Source organism: Calidris pugnax, unplaced genomic scaffold (genome assembly GCF_001431845.1).
Source record: "Calidris pugnax isolate Ruff unplaced genomic scaffold, ASM143184v1 scaffold102, whole genome shotgun sequence".
In the NCBI taxonomy this organism is placed as follows: Eukaryota; Metazoa; Chordata; class Aves; order Charadriiformes; family Scolopacidae; genus Calidris; species Calidris pugnax.
The window spans coordinates 4843949-4857436 of record NW_015090846.1 but is presented as its reverse complement, the minus strand read 5'-3'; the positions used below and the strand labels follow the sequence as shown (position 1 = coordinate 4857436).

General features: G+C 50.5%; 1 protein-coding gene across 15 annotated transcripts in view; it reads right to left on the bottom strand.

The window, feature by feature from the left end:
* DAB2IP (DAB2 interacting protein) overlaps window positions 1–13488 on the bottom strand; it is a 202076-nt gene that overhangs the window by 39452 nt on the left and 149136 nt on the right. For all 15 annotated transcript variants that reach the window (XR_001412131.1, XM_014942895.1, XM_014942900.1 and 12 more), the window contains one exon: window positions 6745–6898. Coding sequence is in view for 14 of the 15 variants with exons in the window: in XM_014942895.1 (XP_014798381.1) it covers window positions 6745–6898 (154 nt within the window). In the remaining variant the exon portion in view is untranslated. The remainder of the gene's footprint in view (window positions 1–6744; window positions 6899–13488) is intronic.

The following is a 13488-nucleotide window of genomic DNA, read 5'->3' as shown; positions in this document are numbered from 1 at the left end:
TGGGGATGACTATACACACCCCACCCCTGGCAGCAGCAAGGGCAGGGGCTGACAGCCCGACTGAAGGCACTCCAGTGCTCACAGCACCTTGTCCCCAGCTGGGGAGGACCAGGATGGGGCTCCTGGATCTGGAGATGGCCAGTGAAATGCTGCTGAGCCCTCCTCTCACCACTCATGCTTCCAGTATCACCCCAATGGATCTCTCTGCAGTGTATGTGTCACTTTCTCTGGCCATCGCGATTTCACAGCCAGGTTTTGGAGAAGCATGCTCACAGCAGTGACATTTCCAGTGGTGCCAACACTCTTCATTCCTTACCACATCTCTGCTACCACATGGAAACTCAACCCTGTTGAGAGCCCACTGAAGCAACCCCTGCCCAGCAGCCCCAGAACGACAGGCACCGAACGTTTCTTCCTGCCCACCACACCAAGCTTCCCTGGCACCAGTTCCTGAGCCAGGGTCTAAAAGGTCAATAGTTCTCTGCATCTCCTCACACACTTCTCAACCTGCTGTCTCCTCCAGGCCCTGCTGGCAACCCGACAGCCCACGACCGTGGTACCAGGACTCTGCACTGCCCATAAAGCCCTCTGATGGCTGCTCTGCCCTTCTTTCCAGTCGCTGCTTTTGGTGATGCCCAGTAAATATTCTTTATGTACATCTCTGCCTCAGGCCAGATGGACCTGGCTAGGACTTTAAATAACTCCTCTTTGAGCTTCACGTCTGCCAGTCTCAAGCTGCAGAATTATTTCTGAGCACTTTATCATCCCACAGTGTTTGTGTTTACACACTGCACACTGGCTTATCTGCTTCTGGGAGACACAATCTCCTTTAATTTCATGTATCTCCCAGAAGCCTAACCTGTTCTTACAGCGGAGCCAGCTCTTGCTAAGGTTTGTCATTAGCCAACCTCAGTGATGAGCTGAGCACATCCCTACCTTTGAACACAGCCATCTGCTAACCAGGACAAAAGAAGATGCCTATCCTGTCCTTGCACAGCAGATGCAAGGAATCTTCCAACCCTTGATATCCCAGAAACTCTCCTTCAGGCAGACACTCCTCCCCGTCCTCACATGCTTTCATCCTCTGTCCTGTAAAACTATACAGAGCTTAAGTTATCTTATATTTCCCAGAAAAGACGACTCCATATTAGTAGGCACAACAGTATGATCTTCTCAGCATCCCTTCACACTTCAGTGTACCTCCAGCTTCTTCCAAGTTTCCTATTACAAATCCAGCCTGCTTCACCTCCTCTTTGCTGCTGCAGATGCTCATGTGAACCTCTGTCCCTGAACCTTCACAGACAGACTTCTGGTGGCACAAGAGCTGTATCACTTGAGGACTGTGTCCGTCGCATGTGATCCCTGGCCTTCCTCTGCCAGAGGGTAAGGCTGGTTTGGATCTTGATCCTTTTCTCAGTAAAAATTCCTGCAGCAGCATTCAAGCCGAGCACAGCCCCACATCTGACTGGTAATGACACCTACGGCCGCATCGCTGCTGACATGGTGCCGTCCTGTCTTAACACTGGATTATAAACACAACAAGCCCAGAAGTACCACTTCACAACAGTTTTTAAGGACAGAATTTCTAGTGAAGTAACAGGGAAGATGCCCAGCAAACGAGCATTGCTCCAGACAGTGCCCTGGTCACTCGAGTGATGTGAATTTCCAAGGCTTCAAAACCGTTCCTCAGACAAGAGCCTAAAGGTTCAGAACACGAGCCCTGTCTTATTTGGTCCATTTAATTCAGCTGCTAAAGACTCAAAATCATCCATGGCTGGGTTTCTGTACCCCACAGGGGGAAACACCCTCCCACTGACATCCTGACTAAGGGCTGCAAAATTCAGTCCCCACCCATTGCTTAGAAATCAGTTAATAAAGGTGGAATTGGTCAAACACACCTTTCAGTAAATGACACCATTAGTCCGTTGCCTCAAAGGCCATTTCTCCCTCTTTTGTTTTGATGGGAGTTTGGTGTACAAATGCATTTGAAAGCAAATGTTCTCAGATCTAAAGAATTTCACAGGAAACTTGGAAACTCTTCCATAAAAGAGAATTATGGCTTCTTGGACTGCTGTTGAAAGATGCTCTCCTAAAGACAAGTCCTCCCCGGTGACACACATGGATCCCACAGCTGCCTAGAAGATTCGTATCCAAATAAATAAACATGCAATTTAGCTGTCCTTCCACTGAGTCTGTTAATTAAATGTCAGTTTTTTACCAGCTATCTGTTGGGTTGAATATCTAATATATTTTCTTGCCACACTTAAGTCAACATATTATCATTAAATTATCATGGTAAAATTTATGATTCAATTCCAAAAAAATTACTGATTAACTAATCACTCAAAACTTTAAAAAGCTATAACTGTCAAACCAAGTGAGAGAAGAAGGAAATCTTCATGTGTCAGATACGAAGCCCTCTTGATCTGACCGAGCTGCAGGTCCTATCTACCCTGTGTGACCAAAAATGTGGTTTTCCCCAGATCTGCAGTAACATCCCAGCTTTGAGCTCTGGCCTAAACATCATACGGCATTAATGATCTTCATGAGATATTAATTATCTTGATAAAGAGAGTATTCTGGTCCCATCAAGATTTTGGATATGCTAGAATACTATTAATGTACAGGATAAACTCAATTAATAGAACTCATTAATTTCTAAAATGTTACTTATTCACATTCATTATCCACAGTCCTCGGATGGGTGATCCCTTAAAGCCAGTCATTTTAAGAACGTCTTAGATACAGCCTGGGTTTCTTAAAGACAATGGAAGGAATCCCGCTGGAGTAACAACAGAAGATGAAAGCTGAGCTACCAAAGCTGCTTCCCTCAAAGTGTTCCCAAGATTTTGGGAGGAAAAGCGAGGGCTCAGGCTGGTAAAAACCATCATCCCCAAGCGCAGAAGGACAAACCAGCGCTGCCGGGGCCAGCCCTGTGTCTGAAGGGCCACGCCAGCAATGGCGAACATTTGCACAGCTGGACTAAATTTAGAGGAGCTAAATTTAGCTCCGCTGAATTCTCCCTCGCTCAGGCAAGGCCAGGATGAGGCGACACAGTTTCTGTTGCGTTGGAGTAGCGGCAGATTTTCTTACTCCTGCTCCCTGTCCCCCCGCTACGTCCTGCCACAGCCCAGGGACAAGCCGTGCAACGGGACGAGCCCTTGGTCTGCCAAGAGAGACACAGAGCCCTTGTGTCCCCTCTCCCCCATCACCAGGACCCCAAAACAGCAGAGCCAGGAACGCTCTGGGCTCCCAGACTCCTTCACGGGGCTCAGATGCCCACTGTGTATCAAGCACATGCAGCATATGCAGAGGCACCAGATGGTTGTGCTGACAGGGAGGTCTTATAAGGAGAAAGAAGATGACGTTGAGTAACTTTTTTAAAAAAAAAAAAAAAAAAAAAAAATCAATGAAGAAAACAGGTAAATACTGACTGCCAAGTACTCAGCAAGTCAGGAAAAAAGCAAGTTTCATAGCACATCCCCATAAGAGGATGGTGAATAAATTTTTTAAAAAAAAAAAAAAAAAAAAAAAAAAATCAATGAAGAAAACAGGTAAATACTGACTGCCAAGTACTCAGCAAGTCAGGAAAAAAGCAAGTTTCATAGCACATCCCCATCAGAGCCTGGCGGAGGGAGCGGGGCTGAGCCAGCACGTCCCACTGCAGGTCAGTGGAGCTGAAGGAGAGAGACAATTCCACCTTCCTCCGGCCAGCTCCCTGAAACGAGCCACTTGGGTTTTTTCCACTGCAGATGGCTTTGGCACCTCTTGCTTTTGTCTCCGTTTTGGGTGCGCTGCCAGTTCTCTCCCTGAACCTGCCCTCTTCGGCCGACTCCCATCTGCAGCCACGTCAAACCCTGACGTCTTGTCCTCTGAGCCACCAGGCTGGTGCCGCAGCGCGGTGGAGGAGGACCTGAGGCACGTCATCATTGGTGAGGGACCCCAGAGGACATACGGAGCCAGCCCAGCCAACTGAGCACCGACATCCCAAGGGAGAGCAAAGAGACACCAACCAGCTGGTGATGGACGCAGCCCCCAGGCACTGCCCGACCACCCCACTGCAAGGAGAAGGTAGCTAAGAACTGTGTAAGGCAGGCACTGCCCACCAACAGCAGTGCTTCACTTCTCAATTTGAGACAGCAAACTTGGCCATTCCTGACAGATCTGCCATGAGAACAGATCCACAACAGCCTCAAAGTGCAGGGACAAGGCACCATTTCCAACCCACGGCACCTTCTCACTCCACTGTGTAGAAAATGTCTTGGTTCCCCTTCTCTCCATGACTCTGGCAGTAACTTCTCACTTGACACTTCTTAGTCAGGGCTCTTTTCCCAGGACACCAGCCGAGCTTCTCACTCCTCTGTTCTGTTCCGTTCCCACAGACAGCAGTGCCATGGCTCTTGGCCATCAGCTTTCCCAGTTCCAGGCCACAGCAATCACCACAGGTTTTACTGCTCTTTGCTGAGCTTCCACCAAAAGGCAGCAGCAGCCTGTGCCAAGCATTGCCTCTACTTTCAGGTAAAGCAACACTGAGGGACACATACGGGACCCTCAGGACATAGTAATAACTGAGGGATACATTCAAGCCCTGAGGAGAAGATGCACGTGCAGCTTTGTCGCTTGGCTTTCACCATCGCCTGACATGGAGAACCATAGATTCATCATAGAATCACAGAATGGTTTGGGTTGGAAGGGACCTTAAAGGTTATCCAGTCCCATCCCCTCTCATTGGCAGGGACACCTTCCACCAGACCAGGTTGCTCCAAGTCCCCTCCAACCCGGCCTTGAACCCCTCCAGGGATGGGGCAGCCACAGCTTCTCTGGGCAACCTGGGCCAGGCTCTCACCACCCTCACAGCAAAGAATTTATTCCTAATATATAAACCTCCCCTCTTTCAGTTTAAACCCATTTCCCTTCATCCTATGGCTCCAATCCCTGATCAAGAGTCCCTCCCCATTTCTCCTGTAGCCCCCTTTAGGAACTGGAAGGGGCTCTAAGGTCTCCCCAGAGCCTTTTCTTCTCCAGGCTGGTGACAGGGCTGTCTGTGCCAATGCTGGGGGGGGTTGGCAGGGGAACCAGCAGTAGCCACCAGCCCGTCCCAGCACACACTGCTCCTCTGCTCGGGCACAAGGCATGGCCCAGAGGACACATCAACCCTTCGCCTCGGCCGGCTATTCCTGGGCACACGGTGGAGAACTGTGGCCACTGCCTGCGACCCAGGGACCCTGGGAGATCTGCAAACTCATTTCAGTGCCAACCACGCTCCGTGTTTGGAAGAGTCTTTCTGGAGATACGAGACCAAGGTGTTAACACAATATGCCATTAAGCTCTCACCTCAGCCCTTCCCGCCGGAGCTTGCTGATGAGTAACCGTCCCTCACAAATCAATGTCCCTTTTGTTTTCTGGCATTCTTCCTCTCCTCCGCAGGATTTGCAGATCAGCAATTAACGTGTTCTGTTCTTCTGTATGACTCTTCTTTATCCACCTCACTTAAAAATAAAATTTTCTTCCGCCTTACAAGTGCATGACTTGTGTAATTTCCCTCAACTTTCTACAAGTAGTGTTCATATCCCTTCCTCTGCTCTTGCGCGCCGAACAGAATTGGTAAACAACTCTTATATTATGGATGTCACATCTATTTTCCATCTAGCTTCATTTTATCTTCCTTGAGTGGAATGTAATAGAGGCCATATAATTTACAAAACTGTTCTCCTCCTGACCTGCCGCACTTGCTCAATTCTACAGAGAATGAGCAGCACTGGAAAATTTACACCTCAGCCCACTTCGGAGTTTATATTTGGGGCTATTTTTTGTGAGACCGTTTTTGCATTACCAGCTGACATTTTAAGAAACAGATCTTTTAACTCATTTCTCTCTGAGTGTGCTAATTTCAGTAAAGTAAAAAAACAGTATCTTCATCTCTCTGGTCTGACTCCTCTTGGGCACTGCCAAAGCCACCTTCATCCACTACTGCCCACCTGCAGTCCCACCACCCGCCCACAGCACGATCCCACCACGGATATACACTCTATTTGTGTCCAAGTACAAGCAGGTTCCCTTCTCTCCACAGAAACGCAAGTATCGACCACTTTATTACTGTAAGAAAACCATTTCCCAGTTCTACATCCAGCCACTGCCATAAGCAATCATACTTTGCCATCCACGATGCAGGACAAATGATTCCCAAGACACGCTACATTGAATTATCCAACTACAGACTGGTTTGTACGTGTCCTACCACCTCCTGCTAGCACAGACCTAACCACATGCCACAACAGATGTTAAAAAAAAATTTGAAATACTCACAGATTTTTCTATTTACCCAAGCAGCGAAGCTTCAGTTTTCTAGACAAAGTCCTCAACACTCCCACTGACAACAGCGGGCTATCTTTGTGACCACGTACAACGTCTTTGTCAACACTGAGTAGGGATTAGCGCTTTCTGATATCTGTATGAACAGAAACTACAAATTTCTGCTCTGTGAATAACAGCCTTGAGTAGCTCAGCACCTGCAGCGGGCTCTGCTGCCACAACGGTGATGAGGCGAGGAGCTCACTGCTCTGATGTTGTGGGTATGATCCTCCTTGGAACGATGGGAGTAATTTCCTGCTTATGAAACGGTCCCTGTCTCGCAATTCAGAGCAGAAATGTTTTCCAGCAGCAGAAGCCCGCGATGCCAGCCCTCACCCAGCCATCCCATCACGCAGCAGGAGCGGCCCCGGGATGGAGAGAAGGGCTCCTTACCTCAAAGCAATAGTCTTGTCCCAGGATGCTGCTATGGACGGGCTTGATGACCACTTCTTCCTCCATGCTGAGATCCAGAGCCTCAACAGCACTACTGGGACTGAGCAAAGACTCGTGGGAGCGCGATTCTTTCAGCCTCGGCATTAGATGGGATCTAGAGGAAAAACGTAACGGTATCAGTGGAAGAGGGTAGATTCAGAATAGATATTAGGAAGAAACTTTTCACTGTGAGGGTGATGAGAGCCTGGCCCAGGTTGCCCAGAGAAGCTGTGGCTGCCCCATCCCTGGAGGGGTTCAAGGCCAGGTTGGACGGGGCTCTGAGCAACCTGGTGTGGTGGGAGGTGTCCCTGCCCAGGGCAGGGGGGTTGAAAAGAGACAATCTTTAAGGTCCCTTCCAACTCTAACCATTCTATGAGTCTGTGACTGGGTTTGCAGGTGTGTGGGACATCCACTAGCATCCTACTTTCCATGCTGTTTTGCAACACCCAGTCCCTCCCGACAGAAAGAATTCACCTGAAAACGAGGAGAAATTAACGATACAACCCCCTAAAACCTCAGCCCTGTGTCTGCTCAGTGTGCCCAGGAGCAGCTGGCACTGCCAGGGCAGATGCCATCCCATTCTCCCCCCATCCCCTTCTCCCCACCAAAACGCACACAGCTGGACCACAGCTGCAGCCCGTCTCTGTGTCCACACTCCACAACCAATAACCCAAGGGCTCCTGCGCTCTCTCCAGTTGTTACACACATCCCCGGGACGGGGACGGCGTGGAAAATAAGGCCATGATAGCCCTATCGATTGATCTAAATGCTCTGGAGTCCCACTGGCAGCATTTAGCAGCAGGGAGCCCACAGACAGCAAGCAGCACACCATTTTCCAGACAGCCAATACAATCAATGGTGCTGTAACTCTTAAAGCAAAACCAGAGAGCTCAAGGGGAAGGAAAAAAAAAAAAAAAAAAAAAAAAAAAAAGAAAGAAAGATAGCTAGGTTCTCCCAGGGAAAACACAGCAAAACCATAAACTGGCAAGGGAGAAAATAACTTGAGAGCAAAAGGAGCAGTTGCCTTCTCTATGGCCTGCACTGTGTAAAATGTTCCCACACCAACCAGCTCAGAAAAGCTCTGATCCCGGTAACTCTGACCTTTAAAACCTCTGGCAAGCACTTTAGGGTCTTCCAAAGAGACCATGTGTCCCTCTGTCCTCAAAGCGAGTATGAGCCTTCTTCAAAGGCACGGAAGGACAGAGAGAAGGGGACTCAGAGATATTCTCAGCACGGGTCTTTCATAAGCGAAACAACAACGCTGCCAGTATGCTCTCAGATTGCTTTGTCTGTTGAGTTTTGTTGAGTTTTGCCGTTCTCTAGAATAAAGCTGACCAAAACAGAGAGAAATGTCAATAGCACATGCAAAATTCATCGCTCCCAGTGAATCACACGCCAAGCTGGATGGAGGAGACAGCCAAAGGAGCCGCGGAGATAAACAGCGGTGGAAGATAAACAGGTGCTGCTCTAGATTTGCCATTAAGATTCACACCATGGATGAAGCCCCAGGTGATAAGGCATCAGCCAGCAGCTGGGTTCTCCAGCTGAGCACGCTAAATGGACGGCTCTGAAAGCCTGGGGCCACCACTCCTCCCTGGCCTGGGGACACGCAGGGACAGCCCGGCCTCCGGACACCTCCCTGCACCTACCGAGGCCGATGGCCATGACCAGCTCTGGTGGGACTGGCTCTGCTCTGCAGAAAACAAGGCAATGACACCACATTAGGGGCCAACCACCAGCCCTCAGATGCTAAAAGGCCTGGGTCGGACAGCCCCGTGGTGGATCAGGCGCGGTGCCTGGGAAGCACAAGGCTCTCTATCCCATTAGCAATTCTCTAAACTGCCCATTCACCCCCTATCTCTACGGTGAATAAATTGATCTTTAGGAACCGAGCACAGTCGTTTCCCAGTACTTTCTGGCAATTTTACACTATTTTCACAGAAAAGGGTCCATATACTTTTTCCTCTGGATGATACTGTAAATTAACTCTAATACAGGCAGACAGATCAAGCTACCTCTGGATGCTGAGTGCAGAACTAATATCCAGCAGCTCAAGACCTGACAATACAGGCTGCTCACCAAGCCCCGATAAGCCCAGAATCAAGGCATTTATGGCAAATCTTATTTCCATATTTTACAGATGAAATGAGAAAAGGTAAGTAACCAAGCTGAGGCTTGCATACTTGTTTGGATAAATATAAATATTGATAAACTAAACCACAGCTCAGGAAATACATACAGAAATGCGCACGTGCACATCACCGAGCAGGACCGCTTCCTGCTGGCCTAAGAATTTTTGTTAAAATTAAAACAAAACAAGCCTATTTTTCATATAAAACTACTGCAGCTGCAAGGCCACGGGCGGGAGTGCAGATGTGGAATACGAAGAATTACCAAGGGGGAGTTTCTCAGGACAGATTATGTTCTCACCAGATTCAGCGAACGTGTATTTATATCTCTCCATACTCTGCCGTGTGCCTCTGGGAATCCTAAAATTAACGGGAGTTTTCTTGGGCAGGAGGTTATTTGTCAGGTTCTTGCCCCGGTGGGACTCTCTCCCACGGAGTCTTTACCCCTGATCAGACCCGACCCAGGACCATTCCTCACCAGCTGCCACGCTCGGAGGGAGCGCTCCAGGTCTCCAACCAGCCCTAAAAGGCCCAGCATCTGCCTGTGTATCAGGAGCTAAGAGGGGAGATGTCATTAATTAGAGACTCTGGTTTGAAATCTCAGCGGAAGGGATGAGGGATGTCTCTGCCAGAGGCAGAGCAGGCTGAGTGCTGCCTGAGCGAGCCCCCTCGCGGGGCTACTGGCCCCATCCCCTCCCCAGCACCCGCAGCCAGCCCTGAGGCTATGGCACGTAGCCCACAGCAATCCGGCACGGGCCGGGGGGGGCTGCCCCGGGGTGCAAAGAGAGTTATACACCACCAGCCTTCAAAGGACACACAGTTCTTTCATTTTAATACCCTGTTCTAGAGGAGAGAGCATTTCTGGTGTCCTTTGGTGAGTAACATGACATTTGCTGCAGGAGTCCACTTACTGGACGATGTTTGCGAGTCCCTGTCGCAGCTCCCACAGACCCCCCTTTGTATTAACAAGAAGAAAAAGGTCCTGCCAAGCCCACGAGCTGCTTCCCTGACTTGGGTGGCGAGGGCACTCTTCATACCCAATGGACGGCTCAGCTTTTCCCCAGTTTGGGCAGGGAGGGCATAAACCTGCCACGTGTGTGTTACAGTGAAGCCCTCGGAGCGCTAACGTCTCTGTCTTGTACTGCATCAGGCCATAAAGGACCTGGAGAGCTTCGTCCACAGACAATTTACTGGGCGAGGGCTGGCAAGTGCTAAAAAAAACCCCAACAAATCCACTTGCTGATGGAGAAGTGCAGATCCCTCCAGATCCACTCTGAGATTCCCCACCAGCAGCTGGGATTTGCCCCGGGGAGGCAGCACCTTTCTACCAGGAGACCCCAACACGCTGGTGGCCCTGAAGGAGTGTAAAGATGCGTCACTGCCGGTGGGGTGGCAGGAGCCACATCAGCAGGAGATAGACCCTCCTCAGCCTCCACCCAGCAAGGGCAGAGAGTTTATGGGGACAGAGACTCCAGAGTCCCTGCAAACTCATGCTCTGCCTTGGCTTGGCCACCCTAGAGCCATCCAACATCCCAACTCACCTGGAACACCATGAGCTTACTGTGTACATACACTTCCAAGATGACAGGGATGACAGGGGTCCTCTGTTCAAATTCATCTCTGCCACCACTTCTCAAACAGCTGCCTGTGGGACCATCCAATCTCCCGCTGCAATAACTCCCTGTTATTCCAGGTCCCGTCCCAGCCCAGGAGAGCTGACCAAATTCAGTTCCTGCACCTCTGCTTTAATATGGTGGGAACGGCCGGCTGCCCAGAGACATCTCACAGCAGGAAAACCTCCTTCCAAACAGCACATTCGGTTCCTTTTGCCATGGGCCTTATTTTAATCCCTTTCTACTTGCCTAAAGTTCAGTTGAAATGAAGGGGGGAAGAAAAAAAAAATCTCATAAAAGACCACATTAGTTCTAAAGAGAAATAACATTACTGCTACCGGCACTGACCTGGAGAGTCCTACAGAGAGGCAGCCGGTCTCTGGTTATTAAAGGAAGAGGTTTACTGCCCAACAGCGATGAGAGGGGATTGTTGTTCTAAATAATAAAAGTCATAAATTTTTCCCTTCACAATTACCATGTGAAGAGATGCGATCCCCCTCTGCCTCCTTCCTTCGCAGGCAGCCAAAAAGAATTAGGGACATCCAGAATGACTGGGCTGTGACAGCACACACACCAAACCTGCCCGGGACCTCACGGACTGTGGCGATGGCTTGGTGGACAGAAAGAGAGAAGCTCCTGAAACTTCAGGGCTGGGTTTTGAGCACTGGAGATGGCACCCATCCATCCCTCAGCAGCGGAGACCCCAGCTCTACAGGGTGACGGGAGGGACCGCCGATGTTCTCTCAAGAACAAAGATACTCTGCCGGGGCTACAAGGAAGGGAAAAAATTATAGCCTGTCCACAGAATTATTGTGGAATAAGTCTCGTGTGTTCAACTCATACACTCTTATTCCAGACCTGCTTTCTTGTGAAGACAAGCCCTCAAAGGGGCAACCACATCGGTTTTCATTTCAGAACCTCACCTGCCCGAAACCACCCACTGCTGCTTCTGTGGTTTCATGATGAAAGTTTTCCTGATGCTTTTGAGAGACAGAAACAAGCAGGGCACCTGGCTGGGGACCTGCAGAGGGATGGAACGGGCACAAAGCACAACACTGAAACAGGAGGAAAAAAAAAACCAAGAGCCTTTCCTAAGTCTCCTACTGCTCCACTCTGAGAGCACAAGCAGATTGGGGAACTCTGAAGGAAGCCCAGGCACTAAGCTGAAGATGTCCCATCAATACCAGCTGCAGAGTTGGCCTTTGCAACGTGAATGCCTCCCCATGGGGAGAGGGATCTGACCTCCCCAATTACAGGTTTGGCTCTGTGACACGTCCCCTGGCCAGGAAACACTCCCCACACGCAGCTTCTCAAGGGCTGGCAGCTCCTTCCTCAGACCAGCTGGGAGGAGGGTTTTTGGGGCAGCCCTCACCCAGCACACGTGGGCTGCAGGGGGTCCTGCACGCACAAACACGGCGGAAGAGACCATGGGATCCACGTGCAGCGTAGACAGAATTTAAATCTGCCTCCAGCCCGGGGATTAGGTTCTGTTATGACTGAGAACAAAGTGGGCAACTCCACCAAACTGATCTGCGACATGGGTCTGGAGAAGGATTTTAGCGGCGGCAGATGGGAGCAAATCACAGCCCACCCCCTGCCAGCTTCTACCCAGGGGGCAGCAAAACTGGGGGGCAGGACATCCCACCTCGCTGCTGCTGGTCACCAACTGGGACTTCTGCGGAGCCCAAACTGGTCCAACAGCTGCATTTCATCCCACAGCTGATGCAAACGAAGCTCTCCTGCACAGCAGCTCCCCATAAGCCCTCGTCAGCATCGCCTGTGTGACCCCCCCGCCCCCCGGCCTGGGGGTGCTGACTTCCCACTGACCTCCTGACCACTGCTGGGAATTCTCATCCATTCCTCCCCAGTGCCTCATCCTGCTTCGATTCAACAAATAAATACAAAAGTGATGTTATGGGAATAACCAGGACCAAGAGCACAAGCGAACTCGCGCGCTCCCAGAAGATGAGAGAATGTTTGCTTTCCTGGAGGAGAGGACGTGTGGATGAAGTCTCACCACATAGCACATCCCTCTCCACCTTCTCCCAACCCCAACTTTCTCCGGCAGGTTTCCCAGCACCAGCTGCTGGTCTCTGCCCCGGTGGTGGGCTGGAGCAAGGGGGATGCTCTGCAGCCTTGGGGGCTCTCCGGGCGGGCGGCAGGGCGCTGGGAAACACCCCTCACCCCATTCCCCATGGAAAACTGGTGTCACACGTTACCCTCGCTAACGCAACACCTTGGCTGAGCAACACAAAGGACATGTAATTAAACTTATTAATGCCTGCCCTTGTTTTCAGACTGTTCTCAGTTTCAACCGGCAGCAGAATTAATTACATTGAAAAGGACTCTGTCAGCTCATACCAGATCCCAAATGTTGTTTTTGCCAGAGCCGACCTGAAGGATGATTTTAACCCGTGACATTCACCTGAGTGCGGGTGTGTGTTTGTTTAACGAGGTGCCACTGCCAAGTCTGTCAGTGACAACCTGCAGGTCCAGCACGGCAGAGCCCGGACACCCACCGGACCCGTAACGTGTGAGAGGAGAGAAACTGCCACGGGGAGCAAAACGCCCCAAGAGCAAGGAACAGAACGGTGATCAGAAGCACTGCCTGAGTTTGAGTAATAAAAAACATTATAAAGAAGCGAAGGGAGTAACTTCTCCCTCCTCCCCACAGCAGGATGGCACCACCATCTTGCTTTTAACAGAAATTGACGCTTCATCTAAAAACCATCACCTTTTCCTAACGCACTGGGCGGGAGCACAGGCGTGAGCAGCACCGTGTGTGCGTGTGTGTGTGCACACCCAGTGTGTGTGTGTGCACACCCGGTGTGTGAGTGTGTGTGTGTGTGTGCACCCCCGCCGAGACCCACCGCCCCACGGCCCCGGCCCGGTTCCCGCAGCACCAGCGGGGTCCTGGAGCCCCGAGACCCCCCCGGGGAACCCCCCCCCGAGGCCCGAGCAAC